Here is a 27,253-nt window from a genome sequence, read left to right on the forward strand (position 1 = left end):
AGAATTGAAAGTGGTTTTCCAGCCACTCTGGAAGAAGTGCTTGGAAGTCTCTTCCATTATTTCCTTCCACCCCCGGCCCAAGATTACAAAGTACATCATGAAGCCACAGGCTTCACTCTTCTTCCTCCTTTTCCTTCCCAACTCTTGAAACTAAAGGCTGCCATATCCCCAGAAAACACAGCCCCTGGCCACCTCCGGAGGTCTGATTTGTCCCTAGGGGGACCAGACCCTCACCACACAAAAGATCTGATTACGGAGCCGCTTCCTAGAGGGAAGTATTAGAACTGCAAGTGTGATTATCCTCCTCGTGGCAACTGACAAGACTTTTCTCCTGCCTCTTTATTGCCAGGAAGGAAAAAGGAGAAAAAAAAAAGGGGGCCACAGATTTTCTCTTCCATGGGGCGCTTGGTGACACTTCTTCGACAGCCTTAACGCTGTCCCATGTGTTCACATGTGCACGAGCGTGCTCCACTCCTGGGAACAGAGAATGCTCTCATGGATCCGCCAGTGTCAGCAGCAGGTGTCCGGGCAATGTGTGTGAGTGGGCGTAGCATTCCTTGGGGACAAGTGGGCCTAGGTCTTTGGAACAGCAGCGGAAAGTGTCTTATAAAGGGCAGTTTCAGGGAGGTGCAGGGAGCCTGAGCCAACAGCAGCCAAGGGAGGAGGTCCCTGCCTGGGTGAGGCTAGGAGCCCACGGGCCCTCGAGGAGAGACTTGGGAACACACATGCCAGGAGGAGGGCAACAGCAGGACTCTGCTCCTTCCCTGAGAAAACACACCCAGCATTTCTCAGAGCTGGGGATGGAAGTGTTTTCTCAGTTCCTGGGGCTTTGCACCATCTTCGAGGAGCTCTCATACTGCAGAAACCAGAGACACATGGCTGGGCATGGTGGCTCATGCCTGTATTCCCAGCACTTTGGGAGGCAGAGGCGAGAAGATCACAAGGTCAGGAGTTCGAGACCAGCCTGGCCAACATGGTGAAACCCCCGTCTCTACTAAAAATACAAAAAAATTAGCTAGGTGTGGTAGCGCATGCCTGTAATCCCAGCTACTCGGGAGGCTGAGGCAGGAGAATTGCTTGAACCTGGGAGGCTGAGGTTGCGGTGAGCTGAGATTGCGCCACTGCACTCCAGCCTGGGCAATAGAGCGAGACTCTGTCTCAAGAAAAGAAAAAAAGAAACCAGGAGACACGTTTGTGGTCACTTAAGACTTTACCAGACAATAACGTGTCATTTTTGCCTGTGAGGTGTTTTTCTTTCTGCCTCGATTCCAGCCACAGTCCTATCCTGGCAGTGAGCAAATCCCACACGCAGTTCTGAGCAGGACACTGAGGCTCAGGTGCAACATGGGGCAGCCAGGAAGATGCCTGAGGCGGTGCCCCGCACACAGGAGGCACCACCCCGCACACAGGAGGCACCGGGACAGACTCCGGCCGGGCGGCAGGCTGCAGCAACGTCCACGCCTCCACTTCCAGACACAGCCCCTCCATCTCACAGGACAGAGACAGGGCTGGCTCAGTGGCTGGTACACACTGCTTTATTTGTTCTTTTTATTATTATTATTATTATTTTTAAGTTCACCTGCAGCTGCAGTACACACACACCACTTTATTTGGCTAGCTGCTGTTCAGAAGACACTTCCTGAATTCAGGAAAATTTTTTTTAAAGACCTGAGAACAATTCCTTTGACTTCTTAGCTTTGAAGTGCATTTACTTTGACATTGATGTAGCTTGTAACTACTTTTGGAATTTTTTTCCTGTAACACGTTGATCTCATTAAGGGTATCATGCGTTTTCCACCAGAAAATGCAGAGGTATTATCTTTTTCTTGGAAACCAATTGAAAGCGTCCCATTTTAACAAAATCACATAAAATTATAAACATTTACATGATTAAATTCAAAGCCTTATCCATCTGGTGGTAAGAAATAAAATGTTAACTTATTTTAAAAGATGTATTTAATATAAAGACTTCCATCTTTATATCAAAAGAATCGGTTGAGCTTGCACGAGCAATGGCTCCCAGCTCTGCGGAGGGTTTGAGCCATGCCCTTGCGGGGCCGCTCCAAGCTCCGACTTCGAAACTTGGAGTTTCCCAGCTGCGAACAGCTGGTCAAAGGCACTCTCAAAAGTTCAAGGAAATGCCCGTTTGCGAATGGCCGCAGCAGGCCTGTGGGTCTGGGGACAGCGCCAAGAAGCTGGCGTTGATTCCTGAGATGCTCCTGCTCTGCCGTGTTCTAAGGACGTGGGAGCGGAGCTCTTCTCAGGGGGAAAAAGAAAACGGTGGGGGGGGGGGGGCCTCCGTGTTGGCGGGTCAAGCCAGATAACCAGGCTTGTACTGGTTTCAGCGGAAGCCGCGCTGTTTCCTCCTTCCCCCTCTGTCCTCATGCCCTCCAGGCTGCTGGGGAGGAGCCTGCCGCCTGCCTCCTGCCTCCCTAGACCGCTGTTCTCCCCGCAGTTCTCCCCCGGAGCTGTCCCCCAGCAGGGCGCACCTGGGCCCAGACTCCAGACCTGCCCGCCCACACAGGAGTCCCCTCTCGCCGGAGCTCTGCCCCCTGTTCCCAGGGCGTCCTGGGCAGGTCAGTTTTCCCATCTGTCAACCAGGAACATTCCAAGGCTCTTCCTGCCTTACTGCTGTGGTTTCTCACCTTCCACCTAGGCGGGAAGAGAATTTAAAAGCCCCGTACGTAGGCACTGGCCAGGCTGCCTGTGAGAGGGAGAACTGGAAAGCCAGTGTCAGGCAGACCCTCTCCCCGTGGGACCTGGGCGCTGGCTGCCTGCAGGGAAGGCGGTGCTGTGCCTGGGGTGGGGGAACAGTAGTGGCAGCCTGGGCTTGTGCAGTTCCAGATTGTCAGAGCTGGGAAGGGCCTCCAAGAGCTGCCAGAGCTGATTTTCCAGAGAGGGAAACTGAGGCCCAGAGAGGCAGTGACGCGCTCTACCTCCCACTGCAAGGCAGATCAAAGCTGGGATTCTCGCTCGTCAAAGTGCAGTTGGGGCTTTGGAGCTTGGGCCTTGGCTGGGAGCTGGTTAGACGTAGGGAACCTCAGGCCCTGCATGTCAGCGGCACCCCCAGGCTGCTCATTAGGGAGTTAAAGTTGAGAAGCTCTAAATTGACCCGGTCACCCCTGGAGAGATGGGCCTGAGACTGAGGGAGCAGCGCGGGTGTACCTTCCACAGCGGAACCTTCCGGAAGTGTTGTGGCGCGGATGCCAGGAGGGGCTCGCTTGTGTCACCCAAGCCTGGTGAGCCCTCCCCACTGTGGAGAGCGGACAACCAAGAGGCGCACGCATTTCAGGCTCCAGGAGAACCAGGCAGGCTCCCCGTGTTGGGGAGGAGGCGCCGGCGGCCCGGGCCCACGCACCTGTGGGTCTGCACAGCTAATCGCCCCCACCAGCAACCATGACCGCCAGTGGCTGGCCCAGGTCAGCACGGTCTGAAAGTAGATTTGCAAGGTCAGCTTTGAATATCCGGGAGTGGCTGCGTTTTGGAGGTGGTTCAGCTCCTGCTGGAGCTCTGGGCGAGGAGGGGGTGCCCCAGCCAGCAGGTGCCTCCGAGGCCTGGCGGGGCATGCTGTCATCAGCGGCAGTACTCCCGCTCGATGCTCGCCATCAGCCCCTCTTCCGCGTGGTCGTAGGAGATGGCTGCCGGCCTCTCGGGCTTCTTGCCACTACTGCCTGGAGCTCTGTGGGCCAGAAATGGGATAGGGCTGTCAGGAGGCAGGACGGTGCCTTCACACTCATCTCCCCTGGCCACCACAATGGCTCCTGGTGGGCCCATCCTGAAACACAAACCAAAAGCCTTTGCCCTGGGACACCCTGTGGCTCTCTCGCCCAGCACACAGCCACCAGCAGGCCTCTGCTGCGATCGCTTCATCTCCCACAACACTGAGCCCTTGCGCTGAGTGGAAGCCAGCACCTGCCCTGTTTGAGGGAGGGCAGGCTCTGGGCTGGGAAGACCCGAGCTTGAATCCCAACTCTGCGGCTCACCCATGCGGCAACCTCAGGCAAGGCCAGTGCATCTCTGAGCCTCCGAGTTTGTTCTCAAGCACACAACTTTATTCATGAGTCGTTCTGAGGCATAAGATAATGCATGGGCAACATATGACATAGAATCCAGCACACCACAGCCTTAATGGGAATCACGGCCAGGCACAGTGGCTCATGCCTGTAATCCCAGCACTTTGGGAGGCTGAGGTGGGCAGATCACTTGAGGTCAGGAGTTCGAGACCAGTCTGGCCAACATGGTAAAATCTCGTCTCTACTAAAAATACAAAAATCAGCCAGATGGGGTGGTAGGTGCCTATAATCCCAGCTACTCAGGAGGCTGAGGCAGAATGGCTTGAACCTAGGAAGTGGAGGTTGCAGTGAGCCGAGAATGAGCCACTGCACTCCAGCCTGGGAGACAAAGTAAGACTCTGTCTCAAAAAAATACATAAAAAATAAAAGGGAATTACTGTCATGTTGGTTGCTTGCGGACATCGGTCTGTGCCTGTACCCTCTGGGGTCTCACAGGAGCTGCTCGTTTTATGGATCCACATGTTCAGGATCCTGCCACTCCCTCAACCCACCTGGCAGCCTAGCTGAGAGGGACTGAGACTAGAGCTCCTGCTCCTGCTGCCTGGGCTCCAGAAAGTGGCTCCACCAGCCTGGACCCTGCCAGCTCGTCCCGCTCTCCCAGACCTTGTGGACTGTGTGGACACCTGGGTGGTGCTAACTGTCCCCGGACTGCCACGGTTGTGTTGAAATGTGCGGACCTTTGCAGGAGGGAGTCCTGGAGCCCAGGGCAGGGTGTGAAGCCTCAGTCAGGCTGGAGATGCTGCCTCGGAAGGAGGTGTGCAGGTCTGCAGTTGACAGGGTCTGGGAGAGGCAGGCCAGCTGCCCACGGCCAGGTGTGGGACGCTGCCCTCCCGGTGGCCAGCCAGCGACTCTGGGCAAGGGGAACACCGCCAACTGCTCTGCCACTTGCCAGACACTGGGGCGAACCGCCCCCCATTTCCCGACCTGGTTCCCCACCTGCGAGCTTGGGGGGCTGGGCCAGATGGACTCAAAGGTCCCTCTTTGAGTGGTTGCACTCCCATTGATGCTCAGAGCACAGCCTCCGGGTCCCCGTCTGGCTCTCTCGGAACTCAGGGCAAGAGCTGGGCCCCTGGCACAACCACTTGACTTCATTCCCCAGGAAGGATCGGAATCTAGCAGTGGGCCTCCAGGCGTCCAGGGGACACACTCCTCCCATGCCCCGGAGATGTCATGCCCCTATTGCCCAGCTGGCTCCACGGACTGTACTTATTATCACCGCCCGCGGCCGGTGTGCAGAAACAGCTGTGTGGTCCCTGTTGACGCCTGCAGGGCTCCTGGCACACTGCCTGTCCTCGAAGGCACTGAAGGCAACACGTGTTCCTTGCAGCCCTGAGACACAGTGGAAATGCAGATTATCTGGAGGCAGGCAGATCTCACCTGGCTCAGCCACGCAGTTGCTGTGTGGCTGTGGGCAAGGCGTGTACCAGGCCTCATGCCCCTGTGGATAAAACCCAGCAGCTACTCCACGAGGCCAGCCTGAAGGTTGGATCAGGCACTGCCCGCGGTGTGTCTACCACAGAGCTGGGCACTAAGGAAACACTCAACAGAAGTCGCCGCGATGCTGTTAGCTTCACAGTAGCTCATGCCTGGCCTGGTGCAGTAGCTCATGCCTATAATCCCCAGCACTTTGGGAGGCCGAGGCAGGTGGATGGGTTGGAGCTCAGGAGTTTGAGACCAGCCTAGCCAACATGGTGAAACCCTGTCTCTACAAAGAGTATGAAAATTAGTCGGACATGGTGGCACGTGCCTGTAGTCCCAGCTACTCAGGAGCCTGAGGTTGGAGAATCACTTGAGCCTGGGAAGTGGAGTTTGCAATGAGCTGAAATTGCACCACTGCACTCCAGCCTGGGCAACAGAGCAAGACCCTATCTCAAAAAAGAAAAAACAAACAAATCAAAAAAAAAACAGAGTAAGGGCCCAGCAAAGCACCCAGTACAGAGGAGAGGCCCGGCCACTGCCCCTCCTGTTCCCCACCATCCTCCTGGGCTCAAGTCCCCTGAGGATTGTTGGGAAGAAGAGGAATGGGCAAGGGATGCCCAGACACCCTCAAGGGCAACAGGGTCTCCTGGTCAGCAGGAACCCCAAGCAGCACTTCTGGGCCTAGGGACCCCCACAGGAATAGAAGCCCCTCTGGGCTCACCAGGCAGCCCCCCACTTGCCTGTGGATGTGAAGCTGAGCCCTGAGGGAGGTGGCCGCCCAGGGTCACACAGCCATTCTCCTCACTCATCCTGTCTCACTCAGCACCTGACATGCCCTGTAGTTGGGATCTTGGGGAGAAAGAGCAGGGACTGGCACGTGGGAAGCTGACGGGCAGCCCTGGGGCTGGGGTGGGCAGGACGGCAGGCAGTCCAGGGCCTGTGAGAAGTCAGGCTCCACTGGGCTCCACAGCCACCCCTGCCCTGTCTGCCTGGCAACGCTCCACCAACACCATGGGGCAGCGGGTGGGGCTTGGAGAGCCAGGTGGGGCCGTAAGCTCTTTCTCCCCCTATCTGGATGGGGAACACAGATAAAAGGGAAAAATTAATCTTAAAGGGATTCTTGGGAAGTCTCCCTCCCCACTCTTGAGGGAGTCAAGAAATGAATCTTTGTTTAAATTCTCATTCACTGTCAGGTTTTCCATCAGCAGGATTCCTAAAGTCATGCTTTTGTTTGTTTGTTTGTTTGTTTTTTGACAGGATCTTGCTTTGTCACCCAGGCTGAAGTACAGTGGCGGGATCACAGCTCACAATAGCCTCCACTTCTCAGGCTCAAGCCATCCTCCTACCTCAGTCTCCTGAGCAGCTGGGACCCCAGGCATGTGCCACCACACCTGGCTAACTTTTGTATTTTTTGTGGAGACGAGGTCTCCCTATGTTACCCAGGCTGAAAGTCACACATTTCTTAAAAAGAAAAAGACCTTTCCAAGAAGAATCACTCCGAGGAAAGACACCAATACGCTTCTGCAGAGAGAACAAACTCATTGTAATTGGGCCTCAGAAACCCACACGTTAAATGAGGCAAGAACATTTGTGTTATTCTATTGGGTCTAGAATTTTCTTTTCCGTTTTCTTTTTTTTTTTTTGAGACGGAGTTTTGCTCTGTCACCCAGGCTGGAGCACAGTGGCACACTCTGCGATCTCAGCTCACTACAACCTCCCCATCACGGGTTCAAGGGATTCCCGTCTCAGCCTCCCAAGTACCTGGGAATACAGGCATGTGCCACCACTCCCGACTAATTTTTATATATTTTTTTAGTAGAGATGGGGTTTCACCTTGTTGGTCAGGCTGCTCTCAAACTCCTGACCTCAGGTGATCCACCTACCTCGGCCTCCCAAAGTGCTGGGATTACAGGTGTGAGCCACTGCACCTGGCTGGGTCTAGAATTTTCTAGCATCTGCTGCCTCCGCAACGTGGGGACAGCCTGCCTTGGATCTCAGTTTACTCACTAGGAAAATGGGGAGGAGTAACCTCTCTCACCTCAGACACCAATGTGTCTGGCCCAAGGCCTGGCTTACACTGGGCACTCAACGAGCATTTGCAGAATGAACAATAGGTGAATTTCAGCAGCAGCTGCAGACAGAAGTTTCTAGAACCCCTGTGGTCCCCTCCATGGGCCCCTGGGCTTCCACTACCTTGTCCTTACAGACTTCAGGTCAGGATGGCCCAGCCAAAAGCTCAGGGAAGCAGCGACTTCCTCTGGCATAGCTGCTCCCCTCTGCTGCTTCCGCAGGGCCCTCCCGGGGGAGGACCTGGCATTGTCAGGATGGTCAGCAGTGGGGTCAAGGCCCACAGGCCCCAGGCTGATATTAAACAATCCTGTCAACAAGGGTCTATGAAATGCTACCATGTGCCTGGCGTACATGTGAGACCAGAGGCAAATCTGATTCCTTCTGTGATGAGGCCTGAAGAGAGGGGACAGGGCAGGGCCATATCACGTGGACCTACTACAGGACAGGCCACTTGTAGGAGGGCTGGGAAGTTGCACCATGCGGGAGAAGGGACACTAGTTTGAGCAGGAAGGGGATAGAGTATGAGGGAGATGTTTAAACTGTGCTTTGAAGGGTTTATTCTTCGGTATTTTATTATGAAAAATTTTAAACATACTGAAAAGTTAAAATTTGTAGATTCAACAATTAAGTTCAACTTGGTATATTTACTTTATCACATACTTATTTACTTCTTCATCTGATTTTCTGATGCATCCCAGAGTCAGCGGCAGACATTAGCACCTCCACCCTGAAACACTGTTGGAAAGACCCTGCCTGGGAGGGCGAGGGTGACACTGGAGGGAGGAGACTGAAGGGCAGGACACTGTCACAGCCACAGGGCGAGGCACTGGTGCCCGAAAGCTGCACGCCAGCGGGGCTGAGACTGGCCTACAGGGTCTGTGGCTGCCACAGGAGCCAGGTGCTGTGCTGCGGGCAGCGAGAAGCACAGTGGGTACAGGCAGATGCTGCCAGCCCTGACCCTGGGGCAGGCCTGCTGGGACCTGGGGTTTCCTTCCTGGTAGGAGCATGGCACTGGAGGGGCTGAGAGAGCCCTGGGCACTCCCACACCCAGGGCAGCACCCAGGGAGACTCCCATTAAAGTATACTGAATGAAAAGGCTGGGTGCGGGGGCTCACGCCCATAATCCCAGCACTTTGGGAGGCCAAGGCGGGCGGATCACTTGAGGCCAGGAGTTCGAGACCAGCCTGGCCAACTTGGCGAAACCCCATCTCTACAAAAAATACAAAAATTAGCTGGGCAGGGTGGCTCGTGCCTGTAATCCCAGCTACTTGGGAGGCTGAGGCAGGAGAATCGCTTGAACCCAGATGGCGGAGACTGCAGTGAGCCGAGATCGTACCATTGCACTCCAGCCTGGACGACAAGAGCAAAACTCTATCCCAAAACAATTTAAAAATATAAAAATATGTAAATAAAGTATACTGGATGAGTGAAGTACCACTGGTGAGTGGCAGTAACGGAAATTTGAGGGGAGTCCTGGAATGTGCATGTGTAAAAGTCAGAGGAAATAATAGTTAATTAGTTCATGGTAGGATTTAATCCTAAATTCCTTGGGCTGATGGAAACTCTAAAGTCCCTGCTGACAGGGCAGAGGCAGAGCTGCGCGGGCATCCTTACTACCTCCCGCTCTGCAGTGGCTTCTAACATTGCCCAGAGCCGGCCACAGCCTTCTACTGGGAACAATGGCCAGCCTTTTCTGCTCGGCATTCAAAACCTTCCCAACACCTTAATCCTCCCTCCCCCATTCCCTCCTACCTCCCCTGCCTGCCCACACAGTGTCCCAGGAGGCTCCTTCCTTCCTCTCTCCTCAGCCAACTCCTGTACGTCCTTCAAGCCATCTTATTTTTATATTTTTATTTTTATTTATTTATCTATTTTTTTCTGAGACAGATTCTCCCTCTGTCACCCAGGCTGGAGCGAAGTGGCATGATCTTGTCTCACTGCAACCTCCAACTCCTGGGTTCAAGCGATTCTCCTGCCTTAGCCCCCAGAGTAGCTGGGATTACAGGTGCACATCACCATGCCCGGCTTTTTTTTTTTTTTTTTTTTGTATTTTTTTACTAGAGACAGGGTTTCACCATGTTGGCCAGGCTGCTCTTGAATTCCTGACCTCAAGTGATCTGCCCGCCTAGGCCTCCCAAAGTGCTGGGATTATAGACGTGAGCCACTGGGCCTGGCCCCTTCAAGCTGTGTTAAAACACCAGTTCTGACGTCCCCTGGAGCTTGCTGCCTGCATTTCCCAAGACCACGCCCCTCCTGGGTAGGGCCTCAGTCCCAGCCCCTGCACTGCAGCCCTCAGAACCCCTCAGCACCGCCGTGGGGCTCAGGGTGGGACCTCCCAGTGTCTGGTAAATAAGGGAGTCCAGCAGGGTTCCTGTCCCAAAATAATTTGTAATGAAGGACAATGGTTAACATTTCCAACCTTTTTCACTCCCACAATCTTACTTGACAATCACCCACTCCCAGTGACCACATTAGTTGGAGGTGAGCAAGCCAAGGGGGTGACTGGCCTGGGGTGGAAAGTCATCCCTGGAGCAGACAGACAAGGCCTGGGCGCTGGGGCTGGGGGATTTTAAAGGAGGAAATGAGACCAGGCTCCTCGCCTGCTACCTTCAAGGGTGTTCAGCATGGTTCCCTGGTAACATGCCGGGGAGCTGCAGGTGGGCCCACTGCTGGCCCTGGGCTGTGAGTTCCTTAAAGGCTGTGTCTTGTTCCTAGATCTGGCCACAGCGCACAGTATGGCACCTGAATAATTTCGAATGAGTTAAGGTGCAAATAGGAAATGGGTTGGGCATGCCCTGGTCTGATCCAGGTCATGGCCTTTTTTAGGAGGAAGAGCAAAGCTGTGGTGAGATTGTGAGCCTTCTGCAGTCTCCTTGGCAGGACCTTCCCTTGAGGTCTAGGGCTTTGCATTTAGAGGAAGCTGCCTCTGGAAACCTCGTGAGGACCTGGAGGAAAGTGTGGGGGACAGGAGGGCTCTGAGGCTGGCTGGAGTCAACGAAAAGAACCCATGGCTTCTGGGAGAGATGTGTCTCCCCAGTACTTACTCAGAGACACTGCCGCTCCCCGGGTGGCCCTCTGTGCTCTGCTCTGCGGACACCTTGAGAAAGATGGAACGAAGAGACATTCAAAGATTGTCAACAGGCTTGCCTAAGGCTTTGGTTTTGTGTGGACAGACAATGGCCACGACTTTCAACCCAGGATCCATAAGCCTCAGAGCTGGAAAGGCTCTCGAGCTGTCCAATTCCATTCACTCATTGCACAGGCAAGAAAACGGAGGCTGCAAGAGGAAAGTGTCTTGGAAAGCTCACGCACAGAGCAAGTGGCAGAGCCAGGGCCAGACTCGCTGCCTCCCAGACGGCCACCCACCTCCAGGGGTCATGTGACGCACTGCCACCTAGCAAGGACACACCCTGTGTGTCACCTCCAGGGGTCATGTGACCCACTGCCACCTAGCAAGGATACACCCTGTATGTCACCTCCAGGGGTCATGTGACCCACTGCCACCTAGCACGAGGACACGCCGTGTGTCACCTCCAGTAACCACGCGACCCCGACCCCACTCTAAACATCGCCTAGAACTCTCTCCCTGCCCCCTGCAGCACTTTCTCTTCATAAGGCAAGGATGTGTCTACACAGCATGTGGCTGCCGTGGATTCTATGGTCCAGCAGTCCACGTGCCAACCTGTGCAGTGCCAGAATCACCCTGTCTCATTCCTGGCATCAGGCAAGTCTTGCTGTCTGCTAAAGCATGTCTTCCCAGCTTCTTTCTTTTTCCAAGAGAGTCTCGGTGATTCTTGGCTGTTGGCACTTCCATGTACAGGTGCTCCTCGGTTTACCATGGGGTTACGGCCCAAAGAAAACGTTGTAAAGTGGAAAAACCCTATGTTGAATCATCAAAATCAGGGACCATCTGTACATGTATTATAATCCGCTTGTCATATTTGGGGGAAAAAAACCTTGGGGATTTTTCTAGGGTTGTATTAAACTATAGATCATTTCAGGGGGACTTACAGCTTTACAATAATGAGTCTTCAAATTTATAAATAGGGAATATCTATCCATTTAGCACTCCTTTAGTGTCTTCTAAGAAGTTATCATTTTCCCTATAGAGATACCATGGATATCTCTTTTTATTTTATTTATTTATTTTTGAAACAGAGTTTTGCTCTTGTTGCCTAGGCAGGAGTGCAATGGCGCGATCTCAGCTCACTGCAACCTCTGCCTCCTGGATTCAAGCGATTCTCCTGCCTCAGCCTCCCAAGTAGCTGGGATTACAGGTGCCTGACACCACGTCCAGCTAATTTTTGTATTTTTAGTAGAGATGGGGTTTTCCCATGTTGGCCAGGCTGGTCTCGAACTCCTCACCTCTCAGGTGATCCGCCCACCTCGGCCTCCCAAAGTGCTGGGATTAGAGGCGTGAGCCACCGTGCCCAGCCAGTAATGTTATCTTTTTAAAATAAAATCTTCTGCCTGCTTGATGCTTCGGAAATGACTGAGATATATACATTTTTTAAAATTTTTTCTTTTTTTTTTTTTTTGAGACAGGGTCTTGCTCTGTTGCCCAGACTGGAGTGCAGTGGCCTGATCATAGTTCACTGCAGCCTCCACCTCCCAGGCTCGAGCAACCCTCCCATTTCAGCCTCTCGTGTAGCTGGGACTACAGGCTCGTGCCACCATGAACAGCTAATTTTTCATTTGTTGTAGAGATGGGGTCTCACTGTGTTGCCCTGGCTGGTCTTAAACTCCTGAACTCAAACGATCCTCCCATCTCAGCCTCCCAAAGTGCTGGGATTACAGGCATGAGCCACTGGGCCTGGCCAGCGATATGTGAATTTATCTTGTGCTTAGCAGTCTGACTGAACTCTCTTATTAGTTCTAGTAATTTATGGATTCCTTTGAATTTTCTTACTTCCCATTCACATGATCTGGAAATAATGACCATTTGATTTTTCCCTTTCTGGTCCTTCTGCATTTTTTCCCTAACCTCTCTGCACTGGCTGGGACCTCCACCCCCAGTAGCACAGTGAAAAGAAGTGATGATGACAGTCACCTCCATCTTAATCCTTTATTGAAAGAAAAAGTTTCCGTCACATCATGACCGAATATGATTATTTGCTGTAGTTTCTTCTCCAGCTATCTTTTATCAGGTCCTGTTTCTCTACGTTGTGTTCTGGGTCATTTCTATCTCCCTCTCTCCATCTCACTGATCCTCTCTTCATCTCTGTCTAACCTGTTAAACCCATACCATTGATATCTTTCATTTTGCTTATTATATTTTCCATTTCCAGATGTCCTATTGGGTTCTTTTTCAGATCTTCTAGGTCACTTTCTATAGTCCTTGTCCTTTGCAGGTATTTTCTTTAAACATAATAAACGCAGTTGATTCTAATTTGTGTCTGGTGATCTTAGTAACTGAGCTCTTCGTTGGTATATTTTTGTTTATTGTTTCTTCTAAGTCTTCACTTGGTTCTTTGGGGAGTTGGTTATTTTTTGTCATTTGCAGCTTGTCATCCTTGAAAAATTCCCTGTGGGTATTCTTTGAGGCCTAAGAGGCCTTCCTCCAGAGAGGGGATGCATTTGCTTTTGCCAGGCACATAGCAGGCATCCCTAGTCTGAAACCACTTTAAATTAAATCTAGACTTTGAAGTATTTTGGACCATCCAGGTGATGAGAATTTAGGCTGCAAACATAAGAGGTGCCTGGGTTGAGCTTACAACTTCTTAGAGCTTGCAAGATCTTTCTGTTCAAAGGAAAAAACTTTTGGGTAAATGGGTATACACGACTACAAAGAAACCCACTCCAGCTGTATGTGCTAGTCAACCAGTTTTTGGTTCATAAATATAAATGGTTGTAAAAGGACTCACAGACATTTAGAGGGGGAGGGCGCATGAAAGAATAATCAAGATGACCCAGTTAGACGCAGTGGGTGACACCTGTAATCCCAGCACTTTGGGAGGCCGAGGCAGGTCGATCACCTGAGGTCAGGAGTTCCAGACCAGCCTGGCCAACATGGTGAAACCCTGTCTCTACTAAAAACACAAAAATTAATAGGGCATGGTGGCGGGCACCTCTTATCCCAGCTACTGGGGAGGCTGAGACAGGAGAATTGCTTGAACCCAGGAAGAAGAGGTTGCAGTGAGCTGAGACTGCACCACCGCACTCCAGTCTGGGTGACAGAGCGAGACTCTGTCTCAAAAAAAATTTTGTTTTTAATTTTTAAAAATTAAATAAATAGAAGTCTCCAGGAAGGGATGAGCAGGCGGAGACGGGCCACCTACAAGAAACCAAGAGTCAGGTGGCCTCACCTGCTCATCAGTGACGCTGGAAGCCACTGTTATAATGGCTGCAAAGGTATAAGGGAAAGCTGTTTTGAACACGGAATTTTAATTCCAAATAAACTATTAATCAGGTATTAAGAAAATGAAGATGGCCAGGCGCGCTGGCTCATGCCTATAATCCCAGCACTTTGGGAGGCCGAGATGGGTGGATCACGAGGTCAGGTGATCGAGACCATCCTGGCTAACACAGTGAAACCCCATCTCTACTAAAAATACAAAAAATTAGCCGGGCGTGGTGGTGGGTGCCTGTAGTCCCAGCTACTTGGGAGGCTGAGGCAGAATGACATGAACCCAGGAGGCAGAGCTTGCAGTGACGTGAGATTGCGCCACTGCACTCCAGCCTGGGTGACCCGAGGCGGGCAGATCACGAGGTCGGGAGATCGAGACGAAAATGACCAACTTTTCAGATATACAAAGACTTAGAGTTTATCTTCTATTACCCTTTCTGGAGAAAAAAAAAATTATTTTTATTTTGTTGTTGTTGTTTTTGTTTGAGATGGAGTCTTGCTCTGTCACCAAGCTGGAATGCAGTGGCGCGATCCTGACTGACTACAACCTCAGCCTCCCGAGTTCAAGCGATTCTCCTGCCTCAGCCACACAAGTAGCTGGGACTACAGGTGCTTGCCACCACGCCCAGCCAGTATTTGTATTTTTAGTAGAGACGGGGTTTCACAATGTTGGCCAGGATGGTCTCGATCTCTTGAACTTGTGATCCACCCACCTCCGCCTCCCAAAGTGCTGGGATTACAGGCATGAGCCACTGCACCTGGCCGAAAAAACTATTTAAAAAAATTTTTTTTTTAAATCATAGAAGATACAGGTTTCATGAGCCTAATGGAATTAACCTAGGAATGCAAGGCAGTGGAAACTTCCGGATAATGTGTAATAAGACCAGAAAGCAACCTGTCAAAGTCCAAAGTTTCCATGACATAAATTGAGTGATCAGAGTAGCTGCCCCAAATATCTGAAAAGCTCATGTGTAAATGGGCCACACTTCTGCCTGTCCCAGGGGCTCAGTGTGTCTGCACTACAGGGAGGTGGGTTGTTTTCAACACAGAGGGCTAAGTTGGAGCTGCCTGTGAGGGAGAGGCTGCCCCAGGAGGCGGTGAGATGCCTGTCACTGAAGCCAGACAGAGGCTGGGTGATCCAACAGCTCATGTCCCCTGTTAGAATTCAAAATGCGGCCAGGCCAGGTGGCTCCGCCTGCTTAATCCCCTGCCACCACGGGAGGCCGAAGTGAGCATGGTGTCAAGGTCCCGGGGAAGTGGGATACCATCCTGGCCAACACGTTGCGAAACTCTCCTGCTAAAACACACACACAAAATTAGCGGTGCGTGAGAGCCTGTGGTGGCACCTTTCGGGGAGGCTGGCAGGAAGGCAAGCGTGAGAACCCAGGAGGTGGCGGAGCTTGCAGTGAGCCGAGATAAAATGCACGCCTGGCTAAAGGTGACACAGGAAAATAAGGAACTCGTCTCAAAAAAAAAAAAAAGACTTCAAGATAAAGGCCAAACACACACCCTGAAGTCACACACTTCTATATCTAGGGTCACTGTGAATGCTCAGCAGGTGAGGAGGGGGAGTGCAAGGGTGAGAAGAGATCGCAACAGCAGCGTCTTCACGCTCCCCTCTCCTCACCTTCCAGGCCTTGGTGTACTTGGTTCAACGCCAAGGAGCTCCCAGGGTGCCCTCCTCTCCCAGCCCAGCCCAGTACCCTCTGACAGGTGTGGCTTTGCCCTGACCTCTATCGTGCACTCCCCATGATGTTGTGTAAATGGGTTGAGATGGAGAACCTCTTTAATTTTTTACTTGTTTTGAGATGGAGTCTTGCTCTGTCATCCAGGCTGGAGTGCAGTGGCGTGATCTCAGCTCACTGCAACTTCTGCCTCCAGGTTTCAAGCGATTTTCCTGCCTCAGCCTCCAGAGTAGCTGGGATTACAGGTGTGTGCCACCAAGCCTGGTTAATTTTCCTATTTTTAGTAGAGGTGGGGTTTCGCCATGTTGGCCAGGCTGGTCTTGAACTCCTGACCTCAGGCCATCCACCCGCCTTAAAGAACCTTTTTTTGTTTGTTTTGTTTTGAGATGGAGTCTTGCTCTGTCACCCAGGCTGAAGTGCAGTGGCATGATCTTGGCTCACTGTAACCTCTGCCTCCTGGGGTCAAGCGATTCTCCTGCCTCAGTCTCCTGAGTAGCTGGGATTACAGGTGCCTGCCACCACGCCCAGCTATTTTTTTGTATTTTTAGTAGAGACAGGGTTTCACCACGTTGGTCAGGCTAGTCTCGAACTCCTGACCTCAGGCCATCTACCCGCCTTAGCTTCCCAAAGTGCTGGGATTACAGGCGTGAGCCACCGCGCCTGGCTCTGAGAACCTCTTAAAGCTAAGGCAGGACACCCAGCCAAGCCCAGGGCCTGTCAGGGTGGACACTGAGCTGCCTGCTGCTGCCCTTCTGAAATGGTGGCGGGACCCTTGCAGCACGGGGCTTGGAATGCCTGGCGTAGGGACCTGACTTTGCACTGCTCACTACTAACAAGAAGACACTGCAGCCTCAGGGCAGCCTTAAGGATGGCATGCCATCCAATGCATGAACGGCCCCCCAGCGTGGGTGCAGGAGGAAGCAATTTCCCTGATGGCTCAGGCTTGCTGTTTCTGTCGTTTTCACCTGTGTTTTTCTCTGTGCCTGAGTTTTTATTGTGTGGCCGTTTATCTGGCCAATTTATTTAAGCCTTTAACTTGACTTTCTCAGATGGAAAAAGCATCAGACTCCCAGAACACACAAGCTTGCTGAAGCAGCGAGGGGGAGCTGGTATGAAAAACGAAGACACAGCAGCCCCAGTTGGTGGCTCCAGCCTCCTGCAGACACGGGCTCCTCCATGGGGTTGCCTCCACCTGCAGGTCACTGAGACACCTGGACATGGGGAGCCGGCGGCACCTGGACTGGGACCCTGGGAACTGGGCTGAGCTCAGGTCGAGTGTGCAAGTGCACGTGTTTGTATGTGTATGTTTGTGTACGCGCGAGGGGTGTCATCCCTCGAGATTCTAGGGGGGCTTTGGAAAGACCAACCACAGCTAAACAAGAAGCAGAAAATGTATGAGAAAGAACCGAATAAGATCATCTCTTAAAGTCTTTGACTCTTAAAACCAAAGTTTTTGTGAAAATTAAAGTTTCAAAGGTTATTATTATTTTTTTTTTTGAGATGGAGTTTCGCTCTTGTTGCCCAGGCTAGAGTGCAATGGCACAATCTTGGCTCACTGCAACTTCTACCTCCTGGGTTCAAGCGATTCTCTTGCCTCAGCCTCCCGAGTAGCTGGGATTACAGGCATCTGCGCCACCACACCTTACTAATTTTGTAGTTTTAGTAGCGATGGGGCTTCACCATGTCGGCCAGGCTGGTCTCGAGCTCTTGACCTCAGGTGATCCGCCTGCCTCGGCCTCCCAAAGTGCTGGGATTACAGGTGTGAGCCACCATGCCTGGCCCAAAGGTTACTTTTTAGAAAATCCACTGCATATTTACCAAAAATAAAATATGCAGTGGATTCCTTCTCCTGAAAGAGTTCTTCCATTGACTCTTAATTTTTAGCAGCTTTCTATGTACGTATGCACACATACCAGTTGTATGTGTAATTGACAGAACAATTCCATTCCTTTTATTCCATCATATGGATACACTTCCCCCTTCTTCTTTAAGAATTATCCTTCTTTGAAGCCCAGGTTTGGTTTGTTTGGCTTTTCTATGTTTTCTTAAGGAAACTTGAACATGTACAGTAGAGAAGCTCCTACAAGGGCTCTCCTGGACCTGACTCAGCTTTCACAATTTTGCTAGTCGCATTCTGTTGCTCACCAACAGAGGGCACTGTACTCCCCACACAGAGGCCAAGGTCCCAGTGCCCTCCCAAAGCTCCACTGCAGGGCTTTGCAGGCAACAGAAGCTGAGCAGTGCAGGTGGGGTCTGCGTCGGGGAGCAGTGTAGGCAGGCTCTGAGTGGGAGAGTGGTGTGGGTGGACTCTGCGTTGGGGGGATGGTGCAGGTGGAGTCTGCGCAGGGGAGCAGTGCAGATGTGTGGGACCAGTGCAGGTGGGCTCTGCATGGGGCAGGGGGCCGTACAGGCTAGCTGTGTGTGGGAGTGGTACAGGTGGGCTCTGAGGGAGAGCGGTACAGGTGGGCTCTGCGTGGGAGGGTGGTACACGTGGGCTCTGCGTGGGGGACCAGTGCAGATGTGTGGGAGCGGTGCAGGTGGGCTCTGCGATGAGACCTGTCTTGCATGGCTAACATGACAAGGACACGACAAGGGGCTCTGGGAAACCCGCCTGGCTGTGGGCTGCCAGTCCAGGGCCTGTCTCCACTGGGAAGGCCTTGCCTTGAAGGAGGTGTTTCCAAAGCCACAGGGAAAAAGGCAAGGGAGACCCAAAGAGGCTGTCACTGGACTCAGGGTCTGAGAGACTTGTCCGTGCTAGCAGGGTGTGGATTGCGGTTGGTCTGACCTGCACACAGGCATCCTCCCACTCCTTGCTGGGCCCCAAAGTCCTCCGATGTAAATAAGAAGGTGGGACTGAACCATCCGTGAGGTCCCTTAAGCTCAAGTCATCTGAGATTTCAGCAATATCAAGAAATGACAGCGGTCTGGCCATTTACCATTAAGAGACAGAGCTTGATGGGAATCGGAATGGGTGGCCTTGGGCAGGGGGCTGCTTTCCCTGCGGGGTAATGGGCTCACGGCATTTAGGGGCAGAAGGGCCTCTGTTGTGCACAAACCCCTGCTCTGACCCTCCTCCCCGGAGTCTAGTTAGGGTCTGCCCTAGTCCTATGGGACTCAAAGCTCCAAGGCTAAGAGCTCTTGGTCAGCATCTCTCAAAGAGTGCATGAGCCAGCATCGTCCTGTCCACGGCATTTCTACACCCTGCTGTGCCCAGTACTCAGCAGCAGCCACCACGGTGTCTCAGCAGGGCAGGAAACGTGAGGCTGTACCCCTGACCATGATGCAGCCAGGCTTCTAATCACCTACAGCAGCCAGCAGCCAGGGACCATGAAGGGAGAGAGCCTCTGAAGCTGCCCGCTCCTCCCCGCTGTCGAGGCACTGGGCTTCTAACATTTTCAAATCCTATTCTTTTTATAGAACTCCAGAAACAACAATTCTTCCTTCAGTTTTTGATGTTCTCCATGTTCCGGGCTTGGCATCCTTCCCCACCCATCCACACGCTCTCCCTCAGCAACTGTACTCTGGTATGGCATCAGCCACTATCCAAATGCTGATGTCCACAAAATGACAGCTCCAGCTCCAACCACTTTTTGCGGTTGACAGGAATTTTGGACAGCCTACGGAAATCATCCACCTAGGACTCAAAACTCAACTTGTACAAAACTAGGCCCATCTCGTTAATGGCGTTCTGATCTTCTCAACCACACAAGCAGGGAATCTTGGAGTCTTTCTAGAAACTCGCTTTCCCTTGCTTGTCACACTCAGTGGCTCACCTCACCTCCTCCTCCACCTCTTACCTGAATTCCTCCCTTACCTGGGCTCCTGCCCCCATGCAGTCTCCCCTAGTACAACCTCCCCCACGACTGTGTATCCTTTTATTACACAGGCTGGGAAGACACACAAGAAACTGAGAAGCTGCTTGTCTCTGGAGTGAGGAGCTGGGGAAAGAGCTGGGGAACAAGGAGGAAGGGAAACTTTCTTTGCAGTGCATCTTTTCAATGTCCCGTCGTGTGCCTGTGTATTACTTCGTCTAATTTTTAAAATAAACATTTAAAACTAATGAAACACAGAAAACTTCGCCTAGCTCCCCACTGCCTACAGGACAGTTCAACCTCTTAGCCTGGAATCCTGTGAAAATGGGACCCAAACCTGTCTCGTTGGTTTCTGCTCTCCAACATCGCCTAGCTGAATGGCACAGAAACTTCAGGCTGTTCAGAAGCGCTTCTGGGCTGGGTGCGGTCACTCATGCCTGTAATCCCAGCACTTTGGGAGGCTGAGGCGGGTGGATCACTTGAGGTCAGGAGTTCGAGACCAGCCTGGCCAACATGGCAAAACCCCGTCTCTACTAAAAATACAAAAATTACCCAGGTATGGTGGCACATGCCTGTAATCCCAGCTACTCAGGAGGCTGAGACAGGAGAATTGCTTGAACCCAGGAGGAGGAGGTTGCAGTGAGCCGAGACTATGCCACTGCACTCTAGCCTGGGCAAGACGGAGTGAGACTCCAACTCAAAAAAAAAAAAAAAAAATCGCTTCTGGACCTCTGGGGTTTTCTACACATTGTTTCCTCTTTATGGAAAGCTCCACCCTTTGTCAACTGCTGGAACACATTAGTGATCCTTCAGAACCAACTCAGACACCAGATCCACTGGAAGACTTCCGCCTCGGGTGGGATTCCCACGCCTCTGCGTGTGCAGACGTACCGGAACATGCCTCTGCAACATGCTTTCACGGAAACTTGCAAACACTCATTTACGCACCCCTTCCCAACACGGGTATGAGCTTTTTGGGGGTCTGCACCATCCTTTCTTCTTGTCCCCTGGATCGATGGAAATATTACTTATTGCCACTTAAATTTGTATTCTTTGCTACAGACTTGAACGCAGGCAGATAGTCACCGTCTTCAGGACAGTGATTTTTCTCGCTGCAAGTCCATTAAGTTGTCCATCAACTTGGCGTCCTTCTGTGGAGCTGCTGTCCCACCAGGCACTCATTGCAACTGCTCTCTTTACCCTGTGAGTTCCATAGCAGCTGCATGCCAGGATTACTGGAAAGTCCTGGCTAGGGTAACAGGCAAGAAAGAATTATCTGGATGCTCCATGGCTACAGCAAATGGAACCTTCCCAAAAATGGTGGATGACAGAGTCCTTCAGCCTAAGAAGAGGACACTATTTGTTTCTTGCAAAACAGAAAAAGTCTCAGATAACGTACTTCCCTTGATCTTGAGTGACCCAGGTTTATAGGTAGAGGGAGGAAAACAGTCTGAATTACTACCTGCTAGTAAAAATGCTGAATCCCAGCACTTTGGAAGGCCAAGGCAGGCAGACCACCTGAGGTCAGGAGTTCAAGAACAGCCTGACCAATATAGTGAAACTTCGTCTCTACTAAAAATACAAGAAAATTAGCCAGGCGTGGTGGCGTGCTCCTGTAGTCCCAGCTACTCAGGATGCTGAGACAGGAGAATTGCTTGAACTCGGGAGGCAGAGGTTGCAGTGAGCCAAGATTATGCCACTGCACTCCAGCCTGGACGACAGAGCAAGACTCCATCTCAAAAACAAAAAAAAATTAAATTAAAATTAAAATACTGAATCTGTGTCTACTTGATCAAACCAAAATTTCTTCTCCAAGGTTTCCTTCAAATTTCAGGAGGGCATCTAATGCTCAAAACCTCCTCTTATCCAGCCCATTCTGGGACTAAGATTTTCTGGTGAATTCCATGTCCAGCAGCGCCATCCCTACTGCCATCCACTACTGCTGTGCTGTAAAAAGAGCCTTCCTACGAGAACTGACTGCGCCTCACTCCTTGTGTCCTATTCTCCATGAACTCCAGCCCAAGGCGCCTCCCGCCCCTCTGAGCCATCTCTCACCAAGGACCTCGAGACCTCCGAGTGGCTCAGTGCGACCACCAGCTCTCAGGCTTTCCGCATGTATCCCACCAAGCAGCACTTCCAGTAGCTGAGCCCGCCCTCCGTCCTAAGCACCTTCCTCCCTTGGCTTCCGGATGCTGCGTTCTCTTGGTTTTCTCCCCTTCACTGGCTGTTCTTTAGGATGCCCTTATCTCCTCAACCTGTGAACAGCGTGCTCAACCCCTGGCCTCGCCCCACGTTAGTTCACATACATGAAGCTCCCAGGACAGAGCCCGGTGCCCATCCATGCTTCCTAAGCACATGCTGGCAGCATCGTCACTGGTGATCCCATCTAATCTCATGGGTTTAAATCCTCCCATGTTCTAATGGCTCCTAAATGAACTCCAAACCTGACCTCTCCCCTGACTGCTAAACTCTTACAAAGATCTACTCAGTTGAAATCTCTGTTTGGTTGTCTGACAGGCATCTCAAATTTAACATACTGAAAACCAACTTCCTGGTTAATGACACCCCAAACCTGCCCCTTCCACATTTTCTGTGTCTGTTCATGGCAACTACATCCCTCCAGCTGCTCCGGCCAAGAACTTTGGGGTCACCTTCGATTCCTTTCTTCCTCACACATCCCAGTCACCCCACTAGTAAGTCCATAAGCCAACCACCCCTCACTACCACCTGCCAACCTGGTCCAAACGACCCCACATCTCACTTGGATGACTACAGAAGCTCCCCTCCCCCAGCACAACCCCAGCTTCTGTGCCTGCCACTTCACTCCCCATTTCTTCACTCCAGCGAGACTCTGTCTCAAAAAACAAAAACAAAACAAAACATAATATTGAGAATGATGATTCGGGGATAAACAGACAGTCCCTAAGACATTCCCAGTCAACAGTGGTTAAAATTTTTAAATGTGAGTGCTTAAAAGAATAACTGTCACTCAAGTTTGATGTTTTCTTATGAAGAATATGTCTCTCCTCCAAAATGCTAGATAGTTATGAAGCTATAAAAGGTTTCCTTTCCTCCTTTCTTCCTAAAGAAACTAAAAGTAGTTATTGGCTGGGTACAGTGGCTCACACCTGTAATCCCAGCACTTTGGGAGGCCAAGTGGGGGGGGGGTGGTGAATCACCTGAGGTCAGGAGTTCAAGACCAGCCTGGGCAACATGGTGAAACCCGTTTCTGCTAAAAATACAAAAATTAGCTGGGTGTAGTGGCGCACATCTGTAGTATGTAGGCATTATCTGAAAATAATGAATTGGACCCAAGGGCTCCCTTACACCTCGAGTAATCTGTGATTCTAGGATTCATTCATTCAATCAAGAAACATTTATGGTGCAGAAAATACATACAGTCGGCTGGGTGAGGTGGCTCACGCCTGCAATCCCAGCACTTTCGGAGACCAAGGTGGGCGGGTCACCTGAGGTCAGGAGTTCAAAACCAACCTGGCCAACATGGCAAAACCCCGTCTCTACTCAAAATACAAAAATTGGGCGTGGTGGTGGGCATCTGTAATCCCAGACACTCAGGAGGCTGAGGCACGAGAATCGCTTGAACCTGAGAGTCACAGGTTGCAGAGAGCTGGGATCACACCACTGGACTCTAGCCTGGGCAACAGAGTAAAACTCCTTTCCAAAAAAAAAAAAAAAGATACACACAGTTCACACCCAGAAGGGCAACTGCAGCTGGCTGACCTCCTCAATACTTCCTGAAACCGTCTCCTCTGCAAGTTTCTCACCGCCACTGCCTCGGTTCAGGACTCAGCCACCTGGACCATTGCAGACTCCCCCACCCCCACACACAGGTGGTCATGTTATCCCTAGTCTGACTCTGTTCAGTTTATCCTCCCCACAGTTGTCGGTGTGACCTTTCTAAAACACAGACTGTCACAATCCTTACCTTTCAGATACCCAGAGCTTTCATAGTAATCCAAACTCGCTAACGTGGAATAGCCTTGGCATGGCGCACTGCAGCCTGGCATATTCTCTTAAGACCTCTCTGACCCATGCCCGGGTACCAGCTGGCCCAGCCACCAGTGATATTAGGCATGAGGTTCTCTCTGCACAGAACTTGCTGCCTGGATCACATCCACAGACCCTTCCAGTTTCAGGACAACTTCCAAATTCATCCCTTCGGGAATGCCTCCCTGCCTCCCTTGGGATTAGCCTCTTTCTCCTGTGGCCTCTGGATACATATCTCTCATCGCCCTGCTTTCTACTTTCCCCCATTGAGCTGCAGACTTTAGGGCAAGGGCTACGCCGTGTGGCCTCATCCCTAGCGCCCATAGCGGGATCGGTGCTCAAAGGATAGCTGGAAAGTGACTTAAAGAACGAGCAGTCACCATGATGAATATCAGCAAATCAGAGCGCACAACATCCACTCTTTATTTGCCCCTCATTTTCACCTCTGAGTTTCCAAAGCACTTGAAAATGAACACTAAAAGTAACTGCCTCCTTGCTGTGTGTGAATTCCCCCCAAATTTCTCAGCTACTTGGCCAGTCAGTGTTATATAACAGCAGGCTGATGTGGTATTAAAGGAATCTTGTTATATAATTCAGCCCTACTCACTGCAGCTCGCTTTTCCTTTTTAAAGACCCAAGGGAGGGTAGCAGGGAACCAGGGCCGGAGGGAGAGAGCTCTGTGCACTGTCGCCTGGGGCTGTCCCTCTCCCCCACCCTCCCTGGGGCCTTTCCAGGGTTCCACAGTGGGTTGGCCGCCCAGGAAGGCATCTCCCTCGGCCCCCAGCGGCTGCTAAGCAAAGCCTCCCAGGGACCCCAGGAAAGAGGACGCGGCCCTTGGCATCCTCCCCGAGCCCGGGAGCGGCTGTTAAAGATCTTGTTCATTCAGCTCTGCTGGAGCGAAGACGGTTGCCAAACCAGAGTGCTCGTTTTATTGTTTTTTTAAGAACAGCAGGACTGTTATTACGAGTATTCAGGGAGAGAGAATAGGAAGCGCAAAAGAGATTCTGCAGCATCTTAAAAACAGCAGTAACACGAGAATTGCCTTCCCAGCAAGGCGAGGATCCAGACCGGTGGGCGCGGCAGGGCGCTTCTGAGCCACCGTCTGGCGGCTGTGCCACCACCCCCGGCGCCCCTTTCCAGGGCGGCCCGGGAAGGCCAGGTGGGGGCGCAGGCCCGAGGGGAGCCGGGAGCCCGGCGCGCTGCGCCTAGGGGTGTCCTTCCCCGACCGCTCCCAGCGTGATCGCCCCCAGGCCTGGACACAGACCCGGAGACGGGGCAGAGAGGGAGGAAACCCGGGGGCCCTGGGACCGGGAGGCCGGGGCGGCTGGGGACACGCAGGTCGGAGGTTGGAAGGGGACGAAGCGCGACCGGCGCCCAGGGCTGGGGCGGGGACGCGCGGTCGGCGAGTGGGGTCCCTGCCGTCCCCCGAGGCCCTGCGGCTCCCACACTCACCGCGCTCCCCGCGACCGCCGTGGGTCGGGGCCGGGCTGGGCGGCGCGGAGCGGGCTCCGGGGGGCCCCAGGCCGCCGACTCGGCCAGCAGCTGGTCCAGAAGGCGCAGCGTCTCGTCCCTGCCGTCGGGGGGCGCCACGGGGCTGGGGTCGCGGCCGGACGCCTCCTCCGCCGCTGCCCCCGGGGCCTCGGCCGCCGCCACCGGCATCCGCCTCCCGGTCCCGCCCTCCAGGGCAGCAGCTCCCGGCCCCGCGGGGAGGCTCTCGGGGCTGCGCCGCCGCCTCAGGGTTCGGCCGCTCCGGCTGCTGCCGCTGCCCATGGCGCGCCCGCCGCCTCCGGGACCGCCGAGCAGGCCCCGGTGAGGGGGCGCGGCCGGGGGCGGGGACGCTGGGGGGCGCGGCCGGGGCGGGCTGCAGGGGTAGGCGCGGGGCGAGGCCCGGGAAGCGGCCGCGGCCAGGGGCTAGGGCGCCGAGGCGGGGGTGCGAACCCGAGCCTGGGGAGGGGCGGGCGAGGCAGGGGCTGCACGGGTGCCCCGAGGGGGCCCACACCCGCCCTAGGCGAGGGGCACCGGGTGCGGGCGCGGCCTCCCCTCCCGGGTCTCCCCCTGCAGTCCCTCAACTTCCACCCACGGGCCCCCTTGCTCCCCGCCCTCGGGTCAGCCCTGTACCGGCCGCGTGGAATTGCTGAACACGCGGGGGCCCCGGCTGGGTTTGTTCATTTATGGAAACGCTCCCCAGACGACGCTCCCGGGGCCCGTGGGAGGCTGCGGGAACGTCGGGGGACTTCCCAGCGCCTGAGCCCCCTAGCGATGCGCGGGGCGGGCGGGCAGGGGAAGACCCCCAGGGCTGCGTGCGCTGCCTTCGCGGGATCCGGCGGTCAGTGCGCCCAGACATTTCAGTGTCCGCCAGACCTAAGACGCACCGGGAGGGAAGGGGCGATCCTCTGGGCACCGACTGTCCCCTCCAGCCTTCTCCTTCCCTCTGTTGCCCTAGTGGAGACTGGATGTGTGAAGGTCGAGCCTCATCAAAACCTCCAAATAGTCATTACTTTTGGGAAAGAAAAACTTTAAAAATGAGGGAGAAAGGCAGAGCACCCCCCCACCCCCGCCCCCCGCCCCAGGAAAGAAGCAAAAGGAAATACCTGATGGAGGTCAGAAGTCCAACTTTTGGTCTTGGATTTTTTTTTTTTTTTTTCTTCCTTAACCGCTTTTCTTTTTAAGTGAACTAACCACAACCCAGAGTAGAAAACGCTCCAAAGCTGCCGAACTCAAACTCAGCAAGCCTTCCTGTTGGTTGGTCCTGTATTTTACTTAGATGTGATTACTTCCTTCCCTTGCCCACCTACTGCAACTTTAAATTCCAGCCTTTCCAAGACAGGGCAATTCAAAAGTCCTGGGTTTAACTCACCTCTCTTGACTTGACATTCACTCTTACCCTGATTGATTGGATTCCAGAATAACTGTGAAAATGGAATTTCGGCTAAACTCTCCCAACCACAGACTTGAAATTTTACTATTTTATCACTTCAGGAGTAGACATTAAAAAATTTATGCCTAAGAAAATGCTATAAAAATGGGACTCAAATTCACATCCATTTATTTTTATTATTAAGAGAGAACAGGAGGCGGGGCGCGGTGGCTCACACCTGTAATCCCAGCACCTTGGGAGGCCGAGGCAGGTGGATCACGAGGTCAGGAGATCGAGACCATCCTGGCTAACACGGTGAAACCCCGTCTCTACTAAAAATACAAAAAATTAGCCGGGCGTGGTGGCGGGCGCCTGTAGTCCCAGCTACTTGAGAGGCTGAGACAGGAGAATAGTGTGAACCTGGGAGGTGGAGGTTGCACTGAGCCCAGGCCACACCACTGCACTCCAGCCTGGGCGACAGAGCGAGACTCTGTCTCAAAAAAAAAAAAAAAAGAAAGAACAAGAAAGTATTTATATCTGGCCAGACGTGGTAGCTCACTCCTGTAATCCCAACACTTTGAGAGACTGAGGTGAGCAGATCACTTGAGGTCAGGAGTTTGAGACCAGTCTGGCCAACATGGTGAAACCGTCTTTACTAAAAATACAAAAATTAGCCTGTGTGCTCACTTGAACCCAGGAGGTGGAATTTACAGTGAGCCAAGATCGCGCCATTGCATTCCAGCCTGGGCAACAGAGCGGGACTCTGTCTCAAAAAAAAAAAAAAAAAAAGAAAGAAAGAAAGAGAGAGAGAGAAAAGAAAAAGAGGCTGTAATCCCAGCACTTTGGGAGGCTGATGCAAGTGGATCACTTCAGGTCAGGAGTTCGAGACCAGCCTGGCCAATATGATGAAACCCTGTCACTACTACAAATACAAAAATTAGCTGGGCATGGTGAAGGGCACCTGTAGTCCTAGCTGCTTGGGA

General features: G+C 52.7%; 1 protein-coding gene across 1 annotated transcript; it reads right to left on the minus strand.

Annotated features, from left to right (window-relative positions):
* Positions 1 to 1,517: 1,517 nt before the first annotated feature.
* CYS1 (cystin 1) lies at positions 1,518 to 25,376 on the minus strand. The gene is made up of 3 exons (XM_003908266.3): positions 24,866 to 25,376; positions 10,607 to 10,659; positions 1,518 to 3,679 (listed from the first exon to the last, which is right to left on the minus strand). Exons 1-3 carry the CDS (start codon positions 25,181 to 25,183, stop codon positions 3,574 to 3,576), a joined length of 477 nt encoding a protein of 158 aa, XP_003908315.1. The 5' UTR covers positions 25,184 to 25,376; the 3' UTR covers positions 1,518 to 3,573.
* Between the last annotated feature and the right edge of the window lie 1,877 nt (positions 25,377 to 27,253).

This window comes from Papio anubis, chromosome 14 (assembly GCF_008728515.1).
Source record: "Papio anubis isolate 15944 chromosome 14, Panubis1.0, whole genome shotgun sequence".
Taxonomy (NCBI): domain Eukaryota; kingdom Metazoa; phylum Chordata; class Mammalia; order Primates; family Cercopithecidae; genus Papio; species Papio anubis.

Excerpts from the sequence above, each read along its gene's own strand:
- CYS1 (XM_003908266.3), bottom strand. The coding sequence starts at position 25,183 with ATGGGCAGCGGCAGCAGCCGGAGCGGCCGAACCCTGAGGCGGCGGCGC. Across the intron at positions 10,660-24,865 it reads CGGCGGTCGCGGGGAGCGCG|GTGTCCGCAGAGCAGAGCAC; the intron begins GTGAGTGTGGGA and ends ATCTTTCTCAAG. Across the intron at positions 3,680-10,606 it reads GGGAGCGGCAGTGTCTCTGA|AGCTCCAGGCAGTAGTGGCA; the intron begins GTAAGTACTGGG and ends TCTGGCCCACAG.